The 21,373-nt window shown below is 41.3% G+C and overlaps 1 protein-coding gene across 5 annotated transcripts in view; it reads right to left on the bottom strand.

Annotated features, from left to right (window-relative positions):
* Positions 1 to 21,095, bottom strand: part of ralgapa1 (Ral GTPase activating protein catalytic subunit alpha 1) — a 46,003-nt gene extending 24,908 nt beyond the window's left edge. Inside the window, exons 1-30 of one of the 5 annotated variants that reach the window (XM_053845691.1) lie at positions 20,576 to 21,095; positions 18,052 to 18,162; positions 17,888 to 17,937; positions 17,293 to 17,350; positions 17,067 to 17,110; positions 15,993 to 16,170; positions 15,793 to 15,908; positions 15,322 to 15,460; positions 15,039 to 15,247; positions 14,453 to 14,776; positions 13,082 to 13,261; positions 12,836 to 12,907; positions 12,312 to 12,460; positions 11,980 to 12,103; positions 11,768 to 11,914; positions 11,498 to 11,588; positions 11,092 to 11,256; positions 9,293 to 9,439; positions 6,488 to 8,293; positions 4,414 to 4,535; positions 4,100 to 4,334; positions 3,273 to 3,461; positions 3,032 to 3,196; positions 2,764 to 2,957; positions 2,594 to 2,692; positions 2,364 to 2,519; positions 1,958 to 2,086; positions 1,753 to 1,878; positions 1,210 to 1,268; positions 525 to 633 (exon numbers count right to left, since the gene is read on the bottom strand). In XM_053845691.1, the coding sequence (XP_053701666.1) occupies positions 525 to 633; positions 1,210 to 1,268; positions 1,753 to 1,878; positions 1,958 to 2,086; positions 2,364 to 2,519; positions 2,594 to 2,692; positions 2,764 to 2,957; positions 3,032 to 3,196; positions 3,273 to 3,461; positions 4,100 to 4,334; positions 4,414 to 4,535; positions 6,488 to 8,293; positions 9,293 to 9,439; positions 11,092 to 11,256; positions 11,498 to 11,588; positions 11,768 to 11,914; positions 11,980 to 12,103; positions 12,312 to 12,460; positions 12,836 to 12,907; positions 13,082 to 13,261; positions 14,453 to 14,776; positions 15,039 to 15,247; positions 15,322 to 15,460; positions 15,793 to 15,908; positions 15,993 to 16,170; positions 17,067 to 17,110; positions 17,293 to 17,350; positions 17,888 to 17,937; positions 18,052 to 18,162; positions 20,576 to 20,681 (5,799 nt within the window). In that variant the 5' untranslated portion in view covers positions 20,682 to 21,095. The remainder of the gene's footprint in view (positions 1 to 524; positions 634 to 1,209; positions 1,269 to 1,752; positions 1,879 to 1,957; positions 2,087 to 2,363; positions 2,520 to 2,593; positions 2,693 to 2,763; positions 2,958 to 3,031; positions 3,197 to 3,272; positions 3,462 to 4,099; positions 4,335 to 4,413; positions 4,536 to 6,487; positions 8,294 to 9,292; positions 9,440 to 11,091; positions 11,257 to 11,497; positions 11,589 to 11,767; positions 11,915 to 11,979; positions 12,104 to 12,311; positions 12,461 to 12,835; positions 12,908 to 13,081; positions 13,262 to 14,452; positions 14,777 to 15,038; positions 15,248 to 15,321; positions 15,461 to 15,792; positions 15,909 to 15,992; positions 16,171 to 17,066; positions 17,111 to 17,292; positions 17,351 to 17,887; positions 17,938 to 18,051; positions 18,163 to 20,575) is intronic. The other 4 variants (XM_053845692.1, XM_053845694.1, XM_053845693.1 and 1 more) reach the window with 4 other exon arrangements.
* Between the last annotated feature and the right edge of the window lie 278 nt (positions 21,096 to 21,373).

The raw sequence follows: 21,373 nt of genomic DNA, 5'->3' as shown, positions 1-21,373 counted from the left end.
TCCCTCTGGATTAACTTCCCATTTGAAGAAGGACCAAACATATTGACAGTGCCGGGTTTGCTCCCAGGAGTGAATGGAATGGAAGTAGGCCGTGCCTTTGTGGGACATTGGCTGCCGATGGACAAGCTGGAGGATTCCAAGGTGGAGAAGGTATGCAAGTGTGTGTGTCCATCCATAGCCACTTGGCTTATGATGAGACAGTGCATTTTGGACTGCAGCGTTCAGATCCACAAGCCTCCCAGTCTTGTGGCTTGAATTGGAATAACTGAGGCAATTTCTCCAACAAGGAAGATTAGTTTCAACAATGTTTCTCCTCATATTTTGGCACTGTAAGGACCACCATGTTAAAAGCCTTGTCACCCCAGCAGCCCAGTGCATTGAAGCATTCAAATGACTTTGACAATGAGTTGCACAACACATCTACCTTGTGGTATAATTCCTGACAAACAATCGTGACTGGAACACTCAGTGGAATAACAGTGACTTAAGGAAATCAAAGCCTTAGCGAAGAGTGAGACACTGACCTTCAGAGTGACACAGACGACATTGAGAGCAACCTTAATCTGTGGGTGTTGCGTTCCATGAGCCAACTCCTCACAGAGCCAGATGCCAAGACTGCACAGAGCCACGCACCTAAACAACACCATTGGGAAGCAGTTGGAGAAATTCAAAGTGTTTGATCAGAAGTATGTAAATGACTGAATTATATTTTCTTTCTTCATTTGCCTATTTGTCAAGAGCTACATTTTAAAATAGGGTAATTACATCTTGTTAGGAAGTACATAAATTAATAATCCACATTAATTAGTATTGCAATGGATCACCACTAATCCATGATCCATATGGAATGCTCTCTATGGTTTGGCAAAGAAGCAGAGGTAAGTTTAAATTTATGAAATGTATTTCGCGCTTTAGGTTGTTTTCATATAATTTAAATGAGTTGTACTTCGTGGACAAAAGTGTTTCTGGACAAAGCTATATTTGTCTTGACGTATTTTCATTTTTATTTGGAGACCTGAAAAATGATCCGTTCTGTGAGTCCAACAAACCATGATCCGATCTGCTTTGTGATCCGTTGGACCACTTAGACCACTTGGCATATGCATACTAAGGTTTACATTTATAACCTCAAACATTAATCTAAAAATGAAAACAAAAAATGAAAGACGGTTCAGCTCAAAAATAACAACAAACCAAAAGGAGAATTACCTTGCAGGAGCAGAAGGTTCCTCCCTAGCAGAGGTCAGGATAGTTTTTATAACGTGCTCCTGCAATTTAAAATAGATAAGATACAAGCCTAAATGAAACATTCACCTGGCACCGATTTACATAACGAGACAGTTGAAAATAATTTTAATAACTTTTATTTCAAATAACAAGACATTGATAATATTCAGTGACATTATGTCCAAATCACTTCAAAGCCAATACAAATCCGCATACACCTTGGCCATGCTCACACACTGATTATGTCCCACTGGTCACTTTAATGGCTGTTTTCTGATTCAAAACAAGTTTGTCCTTAATAAACAGGTCTGAGAATCCGAGATGCGGCCACGCATGGCATTTACTTTTTACACAGCCACAACAACATCAGCACCATGGCTGCAGTAGGCGGTGAAAACAAAGGCTGATGAAACATTAGACTCAGATGGATTGGCTCGGCGACCCCTCACTGGGAGTGGATGAACAGTGGAACAAAGCTAGCACCATCTAGAATCAACTCTTAACAATAATAAAACAAAATCTTACCTTTATATCGGCAAACTTTGTGAGCAATACTTCAGTTGTGTTCGGATGAAGCGCTGGAAGCTCACCATAAAAATTTGGAAAGCACACCAGAGATCCAAGTAGTATCTGAGCCTCCACTCTCGGTGCCTTAAAAGAAGAAGTGAATAAAACAAAGGTGAGTAGAAAAATGTTTCCTTATGTGTTGGTTAAAATTACTCCAAATTACATTGAGTGAAGAGCAGGATGTCACTCGAGCAGCAGCGATGATGAAATCCAGGATCAACATGGTGGCCCCAGGGAGACCAATACTGAAGAACCTTGGACTACAGTGCTTTATAATGGTGTTCACAATGTCCTTAATGAAACAAAGAAAACACAAAAACCATTGGACAATCTGGCTAGTGTATCACTAAAGTAAAGTACATCTAAATATTACATTTCTTCTACATTTCTTCCTCAGTTATTAAATGCCTCTGAAATGTAATCTCTGGAACTGTTTGATTTATTGTTAAATGCCTATTTTCCAGTGTGTGTGAACTGTATGTCATAGATGTATTTGCCATCAGGCAAGGCTACATATGTTGAATTGCAAATTTAAAACCTCAAAATGTAAATGTTAATGAATACAATACCTGGTCTAGATGCAGCAGACCCTGATGCATGATGTTGTAGAAATGAATCAAGAAGTCTGTGTTTGGCGAAACATCCTGCCGTCTCTTCATGATTCGACAGATCAGCTTATAGGCATGAAGCTTGCCTTGTTTGTATCGCTCTGGCAGCATAGTTGCCTATGAAATAAACACCAGGGCTTGTCATAACACTGGTCTTTGATCAATGGCCATGCTGGAACTGTCATGATTACCTTGAAGAGCCAGGGAGTTAAAATTCTAAGAGGTGGAATCAGAACAGGGGGTGGAGGCGAAGATTGGTTGTCATGAGAAATACCCAAATTATCTCGGATCTGAAAATAAGTTCATTGATCAACACCCCATAGTTAAAATCCAATAATTGTCATTGGTTTTACAAACAAACCTTTTCAAGATTTTGCCACAATTCACACAGGTAGTCAAAGACCTGAGCATGGATCTCTGGATTTCTTATGCAATTGACATCTCCGAGGATACCCAGCATCCGGCGCCACATCACTGTAGCTACATCTGCATGCCAGCCAATGAGAGAGCCACCAGCCATCACGCTGCAGTCCTCGCCTGGGAACTCACTTGTTTCTACAATTTTCAACATTTTGTAAATTAATACCTCTACATCCCAATCGTGTCTTTTGAGGAATAACTAGTGTTACCCAGATCATCCTGGGCCTGGAGCATAGAGTTGTGCAGCTTCTGGTCCATTTGCAGTTGTGCATGTGAGGTTCTGTGGTCGATGTGGTCGGCTGTCATCGTTGCAGGAGAAGGAGTCTGGGAACGGGAGCCTCCCAGTGAGTGCATTGGAGAGGCACTTTCTGAGCCTGGACACAAACACAAAATACAAGATAATATAAGATACAAGTTTTCAAACAGGACAAGAAAGAACATAAAACGTACCCGTAACAGTGACAGTATGACTCAAGCTGCTGGTCTCTGAGTCAATGTGAAGAGTAGTCAAACTTGCTACTTCAGGTTCTTCGCTGGCAGCCCCACCACCCAAGCTGTCCTGGTCTAGAGAGCTGCCTCGACCTCCATCTCCTCCAGATACAACTCCTCCTCCACTTGTTTCTGAACTAAAAGTGAAATCTACACAAAAATATAAAAAAAAATATAATCTATATTTCTCAAAGAAAGTCAAACATGAGGAAAAGTGTAAGAGACGGTGTTTTTCATTGCTACGCGTAAAGGAGTTATTCGAGATATTCGACTGAAATATGTTCCCCCACCAACAATCTTATCATGTTAAACATAACAGATAACTGTAATAAAAAGTAGTCTTCCCCTACAATCTGTCCATAGAAAGTGCCTAGAATATAATTTTTTTAAAAAACACGGTTTATTTGTGACCGTTAATAGAAATAATTAGAAATGCTGGTACCATCATACACTGGCTACGGATTGTTGATCATGCTTTAGATTAGGAAACATTTTTTTTACCCTAAAAATACTACTTCTTCATATGTGTATTCGCAGGGAACAAAAAGTTCCTTCTGTGCGATCTACACATCATCCTCCCATTTCTATCTCCTGCATACGCTTTCTCATCTCTTTCCACATCTGCATGTTTCCTCTCTTTCCAATTCCTAGTTAACAGCTCGATGATTTGTCAGTAAAATGCGTTGTTAGAGGAATTATTCACCATGCAAAATCTCAATACATACTCTAGTAACACAACCAGAAGTATCAATAATGTGAACAATTAATCCAAAATAAGATCATCTTACTATCAAACTTGCATGTAGCGTATTGAAAAGCATTAAATGAATCAGATTGGCTGTCAGAGCTGATGACATCAGAGCCGCTGGCGCTAGCAGGTGACGTCCACTCAGAAGGAACTCCAGGATCATCAACAGGTCTTGGATCATCCGAGGGTCGAGATCCAGGACTTCTGCCAGCTTCCAGAAGCTCAGGTAGGTCCCTGGGAACCTCCAAACTGCCCGGACTGCTGCCACGGCGTCCCTGCACAATCCCAGGGTGTCTGTAATCTTGTTTATGAATTGTGATACAATATCGTCCTGTACTGGTTGGGTTTACTCACTGCAGTTCCTTTGGCCCTTAACCGCTCTTGAATGAACTCATCCAGGTCAGTGAAGTTTGAGTTGCTACTCCCAACATCACTGGAGACAGGACGTGCTTTCTGGTTTACCTCCTCTTTGTTCGCTACATTCACAAAAATGGAAAAACATGAAGCAGAACTAATGTTAATAAACAGCATGGCGGTAACTCATTTGATTCACAGATGGATAAGGGTTTAATAAATGGACACATTAAAAGTACTATTAAAAACTCTAAAATATTATTAATTGATCTTAACTTGTTTTGAGGATGAGGACTATGGTGATCGTGTGGTAAATAACTACATTTTCAATTAACGTCCCTCTAAATTGTCCTATATTTTATTCAGAGTGTACTTTAGTTCCTTGAGTTAGCAGCATACTGTTTGTTTAAAAAAAAAAAAAAAAAAAAAAAAAAAAAAAAGAAGCCACAACGCAGCAGGCCAACCCACCAAATTAAAAGCAATGCAGGAGTTACTTCTCACCATGCACAGAGCAGGACAGTACCACTGAGTTAGGTCCACAATAAAGCAGCACCAAAAAAGTAGTGTGGTGTTATTATGTTAGGTAATGGGGTGCTTTTGGTGGGAGTAAGGAACATTAAAACCAGGCCCAGTAAAGTTAATCCACAAGTATGGGGAAGGGAGTTACCAAGGAACAGTGGGTTTCTTAACAACAGCAACAATACGAAGAATTAGAGTCTAACAGCCACTTGGAGATCCACAAGTGCCTTGACTATTATGTAAGAATAGGTGACTGGATTCACTGGAAAGTCTCCAGTGATCAGTAGCTTCTCAAGAAGCATATCCATGCACTTGACAGGAACATGGTCAAATGAGGACAATGGACACATACTAAATTAACTACGTTTGCCATGCAAACAGACAAATGTTTGTTAAAATATAAGCTATTTTGCACTTCACCTTTGCCAGGATAGTGAACCTATATTGACATCAAATGACTAAGAAGATTACCAAACCTTCTTTAGTATTCCTGCTGAGAACCTTGTCATTGGCCAGACTTTGCACACTCTGCTGTAATCTGATCCACCTAACCAATTGAAACCTGGATTGTATAACAACACTAATGTCCCGAAAATCTTCTGTCAGGGCAGGGGTTAGTTGATGAGTTTAGAGCTAGAACACTGATTAAAAAGATCAACAACAGGAATAAAAGAAGCTGTTTTGGCAACTCCCTTCGAAGTTGTCCAACAGGAAGGATAATGCACAAGCATTCCCCGTCAATGTCACACCACCTGGTCATGTCTGATAAGTGTGGGTGGGAGGAGACCAGAGGACAGACCTAGCAACAGTTGGCAATACAGATTTTTACAATTTACAGGATTTTCTGTAAAAACTGTTTGAGAAGTTCATCGATCAGCCATGTTCCACATGCTACAATGGCAAAGGTGAAGTGCTAGATAAAGCTAGTAGCTTTAGGAAACTAAAATTATACTCTGGAGGGGAAGCAGCAATCAGGATTTTATTTTTGTAGAGATATTAGATATTTGCCTTCTGATGAAATATGATCTACCTCCATGACATCCCCAAAACGTAATTGTTCTAGATACACTTTTTCTACCTTGACAAAAAGAAGACCTTTCAATGAAATCACTCAGAGATAAACACCAAGGTTCTTCAGTGCAGTATGCAGGGGCCTGAGACCAAAGTGGGGCGATACAAGAATACTGCATGCAGGACGGGAAAGCGGATATGTTAGAAAGAGAAGAAAACCACATCATTGCTCATAGAAGAAGAGGTGGAGGACAAGAGTCGGGGCCTTCGGGGTGTAGCAATAACTGTATGTTATGGAGAGAAGGGTCTTCAGTAGGAGGCAGGGAATGTGCTACGATCAAGAGGAAACAGTCCAGGGGATTTCAATTTCAGTCCAGCAGAAAGTTGAGTTTCAGCCAAAAATACCATTCCATCAAAACAAAACCAGTTAACACAGCCAAAAGAAAAATAGTGGTTGCTTGTATTTGTGTTTTGTATCTGTCCTTTCCACTGCTGTTGTTGACTTGGTGATGTGAGCACCGCAACTGGTCCATGTGACCCTCACCTGCTGTGCTTGTCTTTCGTCCAAAGTAGCCCAGGACATGGGAGTAGAGGTCTCTTAGAGATGCATCACCCATGGCAACCCGGCCCTGCCTCTGTGGTGATGAGCCTTGAGACGACCCCTGACCTCGAGGCCTCGGCTTTGAGGACAGAGCATGTACAACAGTCTTATATACACCACCTAGCAGAGCTCCCTGGTGGTGATGTCGTGAGGCTGTACTTCCGGGCTCCTGGGAGCGAGACCTTGAGGCCCGAGAACGCAAGGCGGAGCGCCCCAAACGACCTCGGACTCCAGATGTCATCCCAGAGGGATTGCACGTCAAGACCTCAGACTGGGTCTCGCACGCTGAAGAAGACACTGAATGTGGCTTTTCCTTGTCGCCAGCTCTGCTTTCTGTATTTGTCGAGTCCCCACCCTTGCTATCAACGACGGAGCCAGGGCTTGATCTGTCATGTAACCCGCTTTTTTGGCTGATACCTGAGACAGAACCAAACTTACCTGGACCCACTCCATGCTTCCCCCCAGACCCACCACATGGACCAACTTGTCTATCACCAGCTGAGTGACTATGAGTGTGAAAGTGACTGAGGCGGCGCAGTCTGGCTTTCCAGTGGGCCTCTTTGCTCTCCAGAGGGTTGTGGAACTGAACAGACTCAGTTGATGGTCTGAAACTCACATGGACACCGGCCTGATGCTTCTTGCCACTACGATGCATCTTAGGTTTAGTTAAGTCCAGACTATGAAGAATTGGTGCTGGTTCTGTGACATGCACCACTGTGTTCGGCTCCTGCTGATTGAAAGAAGGGCTCTCTCTTGAAAGTGAATCTTTAACAGACTGCAAATCTTCTCCACCTTCCTTCCTTGCATTTCCTACCCACCCTTCCACCACATCTTCTTCAAACCTATTTTTGTCTTTCTCATGGTTGTGTTTTTCTAAGCTGGAACTGGCTTTCACACTTGGAGAAGGCCATTGACACTGAAACTCCAGACACTCGTATATACTCAACTGGTCTGCCTCATTCTCCTCTGTGGAGTCAACACTGCTGTGCCTCACAGACTCACTCATCTGTCTTTCCTTACCTACGAGCTTCCCCATCTCTCCTGTGTGTTCAGCATGTGCACTGTCAGGTTCACTTTGGCACAGAAGAGGGAAAATACTGCCCTCTATCGTTGGACTAGGGCTACTGCAATCATCTCCCACTTTCCTTTTCCCTCCTTCCTTGTGAGTGAAATAATCCCTTATCGAAGAAAACAAATCATCATCTTCTACAGCCAGTCCAATATCCCCATCCTCGCCATCAATCTCCTTTTCAGATGAAAAAGTGAAAGCAGAATCCCAGTCTTCTACAAAATCAGAACTAGAGCCCCTGCTCTTATTAGTGCCGACCTGGTGCCACAGGGAGTCGTAGACACCAGAGTCGTCATGTCCTTCTGAGGTAGAAGATTTGACACCATTGGAAGAGGTGAAAGGGGTGGGAGAAGGGGAGTGAGAAGGGTGTGCGAGCGTTTCGGCAGCGTGGCTATTGGCAGGGACTAAGGAAGTAACTGTGGAGTGGTTGTATGATGGGTTCTGGATCAACTCTGGATCTTTCAGTGGTTCTTCACCTTTGACCCGCTCTGTGATGAAAGGCTCCATGATGTCAGATGTGCTGCTGCTCCGAGCGAGTGGCGACGAGAGGGGAGGGTCCAAGTCGCAAGCTGCAGCCTGGAACACGTCAGAGCAAGATGTTGGAGGAGCCTCGTCACTCTGAGAAGCATGACGCATCCGAGATGGTCGAGTTGTCAGTGTAATTGGTGGATCCTCAAGATCTGGTAGACATGTGAAATGAAAAGAAATCCCTTTAGTTTTCAAGAAAAGTAGATGTAAATGAGGAGAGTAAGATCTCACACACACACACAGTGTAAAGTCGCCAAACAAAAAGCGAATGAACCAAACCAAGTATTATTTGATCAGTGTGTTCTGTTTGTGTGTGTGCTGCAGTTGTTGTGTGCTGTAATATACAGTGTTTGCGTAAGTACTAGACACATATTTTAGTTAGAGCTCTCATTATAATTTAATATTACTTTTCATATATGATACCGTAATGGTAAAATACAATTTGAATCTGCACGCATGAGCATAAACATCAGACTAGAAGTGCTCGTGTTTTAAACTTCAATTCACTGTTGTCCATCATGTTGTGCATCTATGCTTCATTGTGGATGTGAAAGATACTTCATTCTCATTTAACCTGAACTATTTGCATTAATTTTCTTCCTGTAATTAAGTAACCAAAATTCACTCAAACACATTTAAGTATCAACCCTAGTAATAAGTACACATAAATTTTATCAACTGTTCTGTGATTGAAATATGCAACAAGGCCTATTATAATATCTCAATTCATCTTTTGTCACCCGAAACCTTTCCACACATATTTTCATCAGTCAGTCGGTCTGTAGCCTTAATCTTCTGTCGGTCTCTGACGTGTGCATGAAGAACAGAAAGTGCATGAGCTTAACAACAAAAACAAATAAATGTGCAGGCAATTTATAGTCAGGTTCCCTAAATCAATGCAGATGATATAGAAAATATAGAAATGGCATATTCACATTGAAGATCAGCAGGATACAACGATCAAGTGTTGCCCGTTGACACTTAAGTGTCCATGAAGCTTTCGAACAAATACCATTTTTAGCATTTAATCATTTATAAAAAGTGGCAACATGCACTTTGTCCAAACAGTGGGAAAGAGTTAGAGCACTTTTGATTAATTCTAGATAAAGACAAGTAGCAGGCAGAAGGCAGGTAGTGAGAATGTAGTGTACCTGCCAGCTGGTCGGCAAGGGGGGGTAGTAAAGGGTGGTGGTGGTGGTGGAGGACAGGAAGAGGCGGAGCCAGAGCAGGAGCACTCTTAGCACTGCGAATAAAGGCTGAGGACAGCAGAGAGTCGCCTGTAGAACAGCTACGCAAGGCTGAGGAAGGGGAAGAGAAGGGCCAAAAAGAAAGTATACCAAGATAGGATGTAATGGAAGATAAAAGAGAATAGAAATGGTGTGGTGAAAGTGAGGAGTGGGGGGGAAATTGTGGTATGAAATAATAATAAAGATATAATAGATATAACAGAAAAAAATAGTAATGAAGATAAAAAGGACACAGAGAAGGTGATTAGATTGCGTCAGCTCTGGAAAAAAGATAGTGAGTGAGATAGTGAGCAAAAGGTGCAAGTTCCACTTTGGAACAAAATTTATTAATTAAAATGTCCTATGTCCACTATTATCGCAGTGGAATAAATCTAAAGCTCCAAAAAAGATGGTAGAAATCTGGACGGACAGCAAATCAATTAGATACCTGAAGCAAGTTATGAGATCTAAACATACTTTGTCCCATTTAGACTGGAATTTAAAAATCACCAAATATTGGATTTATGAAGCTCAAATTACTTCGACATATGTATGACAGATGCACATGTCCCCTTCAGATATCCTAGATGAGATGTTTTGGGACATTTGAAACAAGTGTATGACTAAACCGAGAGTACCTTTTTAGGAGAAACTTTAACAAGCTCAGCATAACAGCTTGCATGACAACATGCATGTTAAGCCTTAAATTAGGGGTGTCCAAACTGTTCACGAGAGGGCTGTAGTGGGTGCAGGTTTCGTTCCAACCCATCAAGCACACACAGTTTGCCCTTTCAGGTAGGGATGGGCGACAACTTATTGTACACAATATACAGCCAAAAACATATTCTGCGATGAGAATTCTGCATATCATGATAAATTCGATACACATTGGACTTGCATACATGAATATTTGACAGCTGATACCTGCGTGTATGGGTTGTGTGGAGTTTGGTGGACTTTGGCTCATAGTTTTAAACTCATTTTTAATACAGGAAACTTTTGATGGTGACAGTGGTCGACTATGAGTCTCTGGATCTGCGTTTGTTTTTTATTTAATGGAGTGGTCCTGATAGGTTTCCTTGAAACGATTGTCTGGCTTGGTTCATATCAATACATGCAGGTCTCCCACTGCGCAGGCGCCTCGGCAAAACACAGTGGCGAAAATGGGTGGGTATTCGACTGACATCCGCTCCGGTATTGGCAGCGGCGTCCTCTTGTGCGTCCCCATTTGGGTTCACCAGTCACAGACACGCTCTCACAGGCAGCACTAATGCTACACCCCGACATCAGTTCAGACCATCAACAACCTCTGTAACGCTAAGAATTAGCGAAATCTTCAATAAGGCAATGGAAAACAACCAGTTTAAGAGAAATTATTGTGAATAGGTTTTTCATCACATAAGACAAAGAATGACTTTAAGAAATGAAGAATAGAATATGACTAACTGATAATTTATGCACATTACTTTTAATATTTCTGCAATAGCATCTTGGAAATGTGTTCAGGCGGGTCCATAGTTTAAGTAAACTGTAAACATACAGCTCAATTTAACCCCTAAAACTGGCAGATCAGATGCTAGTTGGGTTGGAACAAAAACTTGCACCCACTCCGGCCCTTGAGGATATAACTTTAAATGAAATTCAAAATCACTTGTAGAGATGTGCATTTTATTTATTCACTTATGCCAAGTAAAGTCTCAATTGGTGTAAAAGCAGTTACTGACCTACAGTCTTCTGGCGCACAATACTTCTGGCTTTTTCGATGCCTGGTGATCCAGCTGTTGTGGCACTTCTTTGTCTCATCGCTGCTGCCTGACCTGGTTGGTCTCGGCTCCAACCCTTAGAAAAGGAGCGATCCACAATCTGTCTCTGGCCTTCGGAACTAATACCTGATGGAGGAATAAACACACCCACAGGTTTTCAAGATTGGAAGGTTAACGCTTTAAGATAGTGTTTGCACATTATGTAGGGAATTGGTAAAAAAAAACCCACGTATGCCATTTATTGTCCCTTCTGTAAAGATCTTGGTATAATTTATCACCCTTGCAGCAAACATTGTGTCTAAATGGCCATTAAGCCAGCAGTCTAAACAGCAAGTAATGTTTACATACAGAAAATGGACAACCAAACCTTTTCCTTTATGCTTCTTCTGTTTCTGTTCACTCAATTTGTCCAGTGGCAGCTCGTTCAGATCCACGTTATACAGGTTCCGGGCCAGCACCTAAAGCATGACACTTGCTGTGACAAAAGCTCATGTGACTGAAATGTGACTGATTAAAGTGAGTTGTTTTTTTTTTTTAAACTAGATGGCGTCGGGTAACACTCATGGCACATTAAACCATATAACACTATCAACAAACGGCAGTCATCAAAGTCTATCAAATGAAATCCTTTCTGTACCTTGGTCAGGGTCTCCATGGTAAGTGACCACTCAGTGACCAACTCTTCCCAGCATGTGAGGGAGGAGAGAACAGAGAGAAGGTCATCCCAGAGCTCCCGGCTTATGTGGACATTGAGGTTCCCTTTGATCCAGGCCACTATTAATGTCTGCACAGAGACAATTTGCAGCATAAACATCTGGAGAAGATGAAGTTGCAATGCATCAATAGTACCTGAAAGATTGGACCAGCCAGTCTGCCAGATAGCGTGTTACTCTTCTTGCCTTGTGGCATGATGGACGGAGGTCTTTTCATAACTGATTCGGTTACTCGTAACAACACCAGAAGAATCTGCTCCCTTTAAACAGAGAAAATGGGAATCGATAAATGAATGACTTGAATCCAGCCAGTCAAATAGTCTGATTCTTCACAGTCTGGTCTGAAGTTGATTCCAGGACTGTTCAGTGAATCATTCGCAGTACGCTGGAGCATATCTCTGCCCCTTTGTGATGATTAAAATGAAATTGTGTTTTGATGACTCGCTGAAGTTCAACTAATATTCTTACCATGTTTTTTGGTCCATGGTCTCGTGCATTACAAAGCTGCGGTAGATATTTAGAACACGTTTGCACATGTCCACATGTTCCTCCAACAAAATCTTGATGTCGTTTGCTGGTTCCAGAAGGAAGACATTGGAAGAATGGGTAATAAAAACCTAGACACAAAAAATGCATTTCAAATTCAAGACACTGCTCACAGATGCATTGAGTAGTGACAAATACTTGAGTACTATACAAATACAAGTAACATCCGACTTAAAACCTGCTGGACTTAGTGGCGTGCTCACGACAGAGATCGGAAAGTTGGGGAAATTTCTTTTATTATCACATGAAGACTTAATTTGGTAAATCACTGTAAAGACTTCACTGTGAGATTATCAGTTAATGTAAATGCCTCCCTTGTTTTCTGTCACAGATTTAACTGAACAAAAAAATGGGTGCTGCATGTACCTAATTTTTCCTCGACAGAAGTTGATCATTAATGATAATAAAATAATGTGGTGGCCACATGTAAAAATATTTGCTGTTACCTGGAGTGTTGTCTGAACCCCAGCAGCAACACTGTACTCCAGCAGTTCACTGTCGATCTGTTTATTCATACCCTCAAGAGAGAAAGAAAGATGCAGAACAATCAAAAGACTGAAGCATCAAATACATTATTTTGATTAGCTGTCTACAAAAACAGCCCTGTAGAGTATAAGTCTTCAGTCTTCTTAAGAGTGCAAAATTATCTCTGAACTGAATATGACAGCACAGGTCATACTTTTGGCAGGTACCTCATCATCCTTGTTCCCAAGCTGAGAGCCGGTTTCCGTACAGTTTCCCGCTGTTATGGGATAAGGCCCTTCTTCAGGCTCCCTCATAAATACTGGTTTGTCCTCCATGGAGATCCACTCCTGGTAAACCCGCACCACCTTGCGCATTGCAGCAGCTTCACACATAGGAAGCAGAAAAGCCTGAAATGACACACACACAAACATATTATAAGTAGAAAGCATACAGTGAGCACAGAACTCCGCCAAGGAACATTGGTTCCCCACAGCAAACCAGCACCAGGTGGAGTATTTATTTACAAAAGGGGTCGTGCTCCAAGAAAAGCACTCAGGCAGCACACACCTTCTTCATACGTGTTCATTATGGATCATCTGAAAATTTGGCCGCCAAAAAGACATTTTATGTGTAACACTGGATTTACCAGAGGATTTACAAGAATCATAGGTCTGGGATTCTTTACGTTGTACTTATTACATGCTGTTTGGACAGCCTCAGCACAAGAGATGTTCTTAGCTGCAGTGTGGATCATGAGCTACTATTAAGACAGTGGGTGATCTATTCAAACATGCTGCACACCATCACAACTATATTTGATCCAACTGATAAAGCTCTTATTCGGATGTGGGAATAAAGCAGCACTCATGGATGCAGAGAAATAGTAGCTACCTGGATGTAACTTCATGTCTATGAATATGAGAAAAGTAGTGATGGATTTCATGAAACAGAGTCCTAACAGAGCTCAGTATGTGGCACTCGTCGTTTAAAATGATGTGAGGTTTCAGTGAAATAGAGGATGGATGACTAAATACCATACTTTTCTACTTGAGAGAACTACATGGATTTCACCAAGTTATATTTAATTAATATAAATGTTGTATGTAGCGCGTTTGATTAAAAATATAATATTTATATAGAGTGTTCTATCCAAACGAACTCTTATACATCCTTAAGAGAGTGTATGAGAATTAACTTAACCATCACAAAATAAAAGGAAAGTTCTTTTTAAAAAAGCAAAGCAAGAGCATAGTTTCACCTTTATCAAAGAGAGCATTATGGGTAATCTGTGTGATGTAGTTCATGACGTTGTTGTGGACTGGGTCTGTGATATCTGGCAGATGCAGTAACAGCAGCAAAGTGAAGTGTGATGCCAAATAAAGTTATGCTCAACTCCTCTGTTTCCATTCCATTCACTGTGTGCGGGATTAACTGGACAGCCGGTTACAAACACCGTTTAGATGGCATTATACATAACCTTCACCACCGTGTGTTGGACAACTAATTCAAACGCATTTTAATCGTTTTTATTCTTGTACATCTGTGGGGAAAAATGTCTATCTCAGAGGAAACAAACAAATCAGGTATCCTTCCCTCACCTGTCTGAAGATCTCGGTGATGAAGTTGATGTTGGATCTGGAGCAGGTCAGCACTCTCCTCACCACCTCCATGTCAGTTAGCTGCTCCTCATCCATGGAGCAAAGTGAAGAGGAGCTTGGTTCCCTCTCAGTCAATGTGGATGTATTTGAATGGCTCTGCTCTGGCTCGCCTCCCGGCCCAGGGCCACCACTGAAACCCATACTGATGGATCCCGTTCCAGATGACCCACTGTTTCCTTCTAGGTGGTGGTCAGATCGATTCCCAACAACGCCGACCTCCTCTGAGCATCCTGCAGAGCGAGAAGCCAGTCCTGCAGCAGCTCTCTGTCCAGGTGAAATTATAAAAGATTAGTAGATATAAAAAGTAAATGTTTAAAAAAAGATTTTCTTTTTCAACAGTTTGATTGAATGCACAATATAGCCAACAGCTAAGAAAGAAAAAAAATCAGTACTATCATGATACGAAACATTCCAAAAATACATTATTGTGATGGTAATAACCACAACAAAGATCCAGTTCGCATTTCTCCGTAATGTTTTCTTTTGAATTGTTACCATGAGAAAGCTAACATAAACAGTGCATTACCTGTATGTTCTTGGGCACATTTTCACCTTCAGATCCAGGTATGAGTGTTTGGGTGTTGGGCCTTGGCTCCAACCAGAAGTAAACAAGCCAGCGGATGAAGATGACCCTGGCCTGTAGGAAATTCTCCTTTGTGCAGTACAGGACTTCACCACCATCCTGATCTCTGCGTACTACACTGTAGTACGGTTTGGAGCGCATAGGGGGAACGTCTATAACAGACAGAATGAGATACTGAGTACAAGCTCTGTTTGACACCATACTTGAAGAATTTAATGAGAGTTACCCAGGATGGGGTTGTACAGGTTGGTTTCTTTTGCAAAGTTTGGAAAAATGTGCGGGAGATAAAACTTTCTGAAGTGATCAAAGAGGAAGCTAAAGCCTCGTTCATGGTTCTCTTTGCAACGCCACTCCAGAGATTTGGCCTAGAAATCAAGTAGACAAGACAGATGAGCCTGTGTTAAAAGTCACAATAATACACAATCAACAGCCTAGTAGAGATGAGATCTTTTGTCTGACAGAGAGAATGAGCTTCTGTGTGGACATGAATGTGAGTTAAAGAACCAAACACCACAGGAGAAGTTGAAGCAGAGTGAGAAGGAGTTAGGAATAGAAATTATCATCAAATAAGGGGATGTAAAAAACAATTAGGGTAGATAGCTATTATACTTCTGGATATTAACATTACATAATCTGGGGTTTTGATACAGATGTGGAAAGATGTATAAAAAAAAAGAAGAAGACAAAATATCAGCACCCGGTTTCCCATGTATTTCAGAAGGGCCTCGAGGAAATAGGCAGTGAGGTCCTCCTGGTTCTTGTCACCAGATTGGGGAGGGACCAGTGGAGTTATTTCTTCTGGTGTCACCTGAGCTGCAGTGCAAGGAAGCAGAAAGAGTCAATTTTTATCATCTGAGGATTACATTAACTGTTTTGTCTTGTTATAGCTTTACTTACTCTCCGTTAAGTTCAACGGTGGGTTGATCAGGTTGTCCAGGGTGCGTGGAGTGCCGTTGCTTAATGGTGCAGGAAAGCCTGGTATCAAACAGGCAAACATGCAGAGCTGCTCGCGCTTTGCTTTACTCTGCAGTGCTTGCATCCACAGCAAGAAGAGACGTACGCCTTCCCGACGAATCTGCAGAGAAGACATGCTGTAGTCATGACCAGTTACTTAAAAATGTAATCTGACACTTATCAACTCCTTAAAAAGTAGGTTAGTTACAACAAACCTGAATCTTCAGGGTCCAGTCAACCACTGTCCGAATGTTACTTTGGATTTACCATCATATATCAACTAAAAAAATGGCCTTGAAAAGTAAAAAGGTAAAAGGTAAATCCAAGAAGAAAAAATATTGTTTTTCACAAGCGAAAATTACAAATATGTGTGACAAAATTTAACTAATTAAAACGTAAACTTGAAGGATGATATAGAAAAAAGGACAATGTACTCATTTACAAAACACCAAAGTCATACGGAACAATTTATGTAAAAATGTACGAAATACACATCAGTGTTTCCCACAGAAAAAAACTAGGGTGGGGTTGGGAGCAGGCAACAAAGCCACATGCAAGAGGACGTAGCTAAAACTCTCTATAAATGGTGGCAAGACACATTGATGGCAAAAAGGGGGTTTGGTGTGGACCAGTCAGACATTGGTCAGTGCAGTGAGAAAAACTGTGCAACAACCGGTTGTTTCCATCATTTGGCAACAGCCACACAGAGGAGTACAGAACATTAACTTATTTTCTGTTCGTGGAACCGTTTCTTCCTGAACCAAATGTGGCTAAAATAATCAGAGTGATTCATTGTAAGGAGTCCTTCTACCTGGCCTATGAAGATCATTTAAAACCTGGTATATATTTTGGAGTCAGCACTTGTCGTTCAAGTTGCCTAGTAACTGGCATCACTGGTCATGACCCTCACAATGGTGGAAGATGTGGAGTGTGTGTGTGTGTGTGTGTGTGTGTGTGTGTGTGTGTGTGTGTGTGTGTGTGTGTGTGTGTGTGTGTGTGTGTGTGTGTGAAGAGTACCTTTAGAGAGTTCCCAGTGTGCAGCAGCTTCTTCAAGATCAGCCCTGTGAGAAATATGTAAGCTTTATTATCTAGTAATACAGGAAATAGCGTGAAGCTACACCAGACTAGACTCATTATTTCACTTGAAATTCAATGCAATGGTTGTCCTCAAAACTCGAGGACAACACTTGAGGACAACTTGAGGACACTTTCAGACTGCAGTGCAAAAGACAGTCATTCTTACCGATGCTGTGGAACTGCCATCTGCTCTGGATTCGCTCTGGTAACAGCTGCAGTATTTTCTGAGGAAGGAACACAACATCTAGTCTGAGTTCTGAGCTATGGAGCAACATGTTCAGTCTATCTTTATTAGTAAAGTATTTGCAAATATAACACAAAAATCTTCGAAGGAATACGCAGAGAAATGCATTTATCGTCACATAAATCAACAGCACGTATTCTTGATTGTAACAGAAGTTACTTATCATTATGAAAACATATATATTATTGTTATAGTTACTTTATTTCATTTCAAAGGTAATCTCATCCACACAAACACTGACACACCCCACAAAAACTCCAACGCCCAGCCGTTGCTAAATTGGGTTTAGCATGGTTTAGCTGGTTGCGTAGTCAGTCAGAAAGTGCACTCTAGAGTAGTGTATTGGCCAGGGAAACAAAAACATTGAAGCGTTTATGTTTTACAGTTTTGCTTTGAGGTCAAGTACGTTTAACTATTAAACCTCATTAAAAGGGCTAACTTCTCATCAGGTTGGCATGGTTGGCGTCAAATCAAGTAGCATATGAAACGATAGAGTTCAACTGCATTGTATTTCTACCTCAAAGATGAAGAGAATTGAGTCCAGCTCCTCCCGCTGAGATTTGTGACCTAGAACACACAAAGACGATTTGTGACATTTTAACAAGCCGAGCTGAGAATGCTTAGATCATCTGGTGTTCATCCCTTTATATTTGTTTTGCAGCAGGTTTTATTGCAACTCACCTTTCTGCTTGAGGCTGCCCTCGATGGTGACGAAGTTTTCAAAGAAGACATAATAAATGTGGGAGTAGTTCAGGTCGAAAAACTGCTTCAGCTCAGTAGACTCTGCATTTTCTGTACAGTAGAGAAGAAGAAGAAGAAGTACAGATTAATGATGGGAAAAACTTGTGATGATCATGGTAAAAAAACAACAACTGCATAACATTTCCCTCATAAAAGAAAACGCAAAGCACCACATACATGTCTATTAGCAACAACATCTGTTGACAGAAATGACCTGGACAGGATTTCAGCCTCGACATATGCGTGCTTTGTGCATCATGTTTTCAGTATAACCATGGGCAATGCACAAAAATGTGTCATTCTTCTATCACTGACTGTATCGCTTATTAAATACACTTTGTACATTCACAGTTGAGTGAAAATTTCCGAGACTTTTCATCATGTCAAGCATGTTAATCATGTTAAGCTGAATCTGTGCACAGTAGACCTAAATTTAAACCAGAGTAGGGTTGCTCCAGTAATGAGCGAACGCGTTGCTCCATAATGTGCATAGAACATTTTTTGTGCTTCTATTCAGAAGTCATTTCCTGTTTGTTAGCGCAATATTATCTAATGGATAATATGGCGATGTCACACGGTACAAAGAGGTGCACCTGGAAAGATTAGATGTGAATAATCTGTGTTACTTAGATTTTTTCCTGTAATAAATTAATCAAAATTAAGCTCTACAAGGCCAAGTCCAAGGCAACGCAATTAATATCTAGTCACTGTCTTCTAGTGCCCAGCAAATTTTATAGTTAAATAAGTGTGCCTGAAAAATGTTTTAAAGTAAAATTCTTAATGCTTTGTGTATGCGTGCAGGCACCTTTAGAGCTAAGGTCATAAACATAAATGAATAGCCTGACCTTTTATCAATAGACGTTCATTAGAGCAACATGACCACAGTAGGGTTGAGCTTCTCTAAATACTACAGTGCAACATGACCACAGTAGAGTTGAGCTTCTCTAAATACTACAGTACAACATGACCACAGTAGGGTTGAGCTTCTCTAAATACTACAGTGCAACATGACCACAGTAGAGTTGAGCTTCTCTAAATACTACAGTACAACATGACCACAGTAGAGTTGAGCTTCTCTAAATACTACACTGCAGACAGCTCAATGTTATTCTAGTTAATGATTGTGAAGAACATGATAGTTGAACAAATCCAAATTAACAAATAGTGTAGTGTTAGTGGGAAGTTGGAAAATGAAAGATTTCTTTATGAAACATTGTTGTTTCAATCCAATCTTGCAAGTGGAAACACTATTATGCATTAAAAGCATTTTTCATATGGTGGCGGTTGCCACAGCAAGTCCTCCACCTTAACCAATGTTGGTCGTATTCCCGAGTGACACCTACGCCACATGCCCTCATTGCGCACATCCATGATCTTAATAAATCCTCCTTCTTGGTAACATTCTTCATCCAACAATCTGTCCTCTCCATGTGGCTAAGGCATCAGGCCTCTTTAGTTTTATCTCCAAAATTCCCCATGTGAGATGTCCCTACGGTCAACTGGTGCATGCTAGTCACAACCTCAGTTACTTCATCTAAGCTACTGCAAACATTGCATCCTCTCACTTTGTCGAACTAATTCTGTGTGCAGTTGTACTATTTTTTGTTTTCTTTTTGTAACTTTTCAGATTTTGTACAGAATAAATCTGCAAGTCGGTTCTTGTGATCATGGCTATCATATCCGATCGAGCAAATGGGGGGACCACACCTCGTCTTTAACACACACATCCCCACAGACGCACACATACAATAGAAACAGGAAGCCCAGCTACTGCACAGGACACGAGGGGGAAACACTAGACAGTTTCCTTCAGCGGTCTGTGTATGTTAGTGGGAGTATGCTAGTGTGAAATCATCACAACACTATCAACAGCAATGACTTAGCAATCATACATACGCCTCACTACTCCAACCCAGGCTATTAACTGTCCCACAAAAACCAAGCATTGACTGTTGAGCTGCAAATAACAATGGGCAGTTAGAAAAAAAAGAATAAGTGAAATGAAGAGGGATATCCACCTATAATTGGGTTTGTTAACTCAGTATTGAACTGTCTCAAATCTACCATAAGTGTCTGGTAGGCTGCTGCAACCTCAAACTGTCATTTCACCTGTGTTTCAATCTATAGTCTGGACACGATATGAGAAACGCACTTCAATCCTGGGATCATCTTTGCCTTTGTTTGTTTACATTGGAGACGTTTAGGGGGCAACAAAATGGAATTTTTAAATAAACACCAGGGCCATTTCTGTACCGTGCAACTTCTACCTGACTAAACTAATAGACAGGTCATAGACAGGTCATTATTCCGAGACTCTTTTAAACGGACGTGAACAGTTTCCGCTCATTGGTGAAGCTGTGCATGTCAAACTTTTATCCTCCGAGATTTTCGTCAAGAGTTAGGTGTGACATTCCTAGTACTGAGGAAGTTAACCTTCTAGCTGCTTAACGAGGGTTTAACTTACCTATGACTATTCTGAGGTGCTTGAGTCTGGTTAATACGTCCTTCTTCGGGTCCAACACTTTCTGTGTTGATTTCTTAACGTCCCCATGAGGCTTTTTGGAAAACATTCCCGAGGCAGAACACCCAAGAATGCAAGGGTGGACAGCGAGGAAGAGCTAGCTCCGATTTTAAAGGCGCTAATCTCCGAACTGAATCGGATGATACTCGGCTCCGTAGTAACACTGCGAATCAGTCGTCATCCGGAACACTGCGGAGGAAGTAGCGATGTAAAGTGCGTTCCAAACGACCCATTTTGCTCAATCTAATGCTGATATTTTGTCAAACGTAGCGGGGCAAAGCATCCACCCATTGCCCCTCCTATCAACATCATGGCGGAGGGGAGGGAAACCGAATAATGGCTACCAGAAAAAGACAACGATAGCACGGTGGAAAACAAACCGCGCTTATCAATCAAACTAGGAATGTTGAATGATGGTCCTTGTTGTATTTATATAGCTGGATAAACAGTGGCTTTTCGCATTTCGAGCGCTTTGATTTCGACAGGCATTATGGGTACTGTAGTTGTTTGTCTGTTATTTGTCGCCCTACTAGACCGATGACGTGCGGAGTAGATAAACTACAATTCCCAGCGTACACCCTCTCAGATTTGTTTTTAGCATCGCATGGCCACAGTACAGGCTTTGTACCGTTGTGGATGATTCGCCGTTTAGATTTTACTTTCATCAAGACGTCGACGATAAACTGGTAAGTTCTAATATGATGCCATCTGAGCTATGGCAAAATATTTGTTAGACAAACT

This window comes from Synchiropus splendidus, chromosome 16, assembly GCF_027744825.2.
Source record: "Synchiropus splendidus isolate RoL2022-P1 chromosome 16, RoL_Sspl_1.0, whole genome shotgun sequence".
In the NCBI taxonomy this organism is placed as follows: Eukaryota; Metazoa; Chordata; class Actinopteri; order Syngnathiformes; family Callionymidae; genus Synchiropus; species Synchiropus splendidus.
This window is presented reverse-complemented; position numbering and strand designations above follow the sequence as displayed.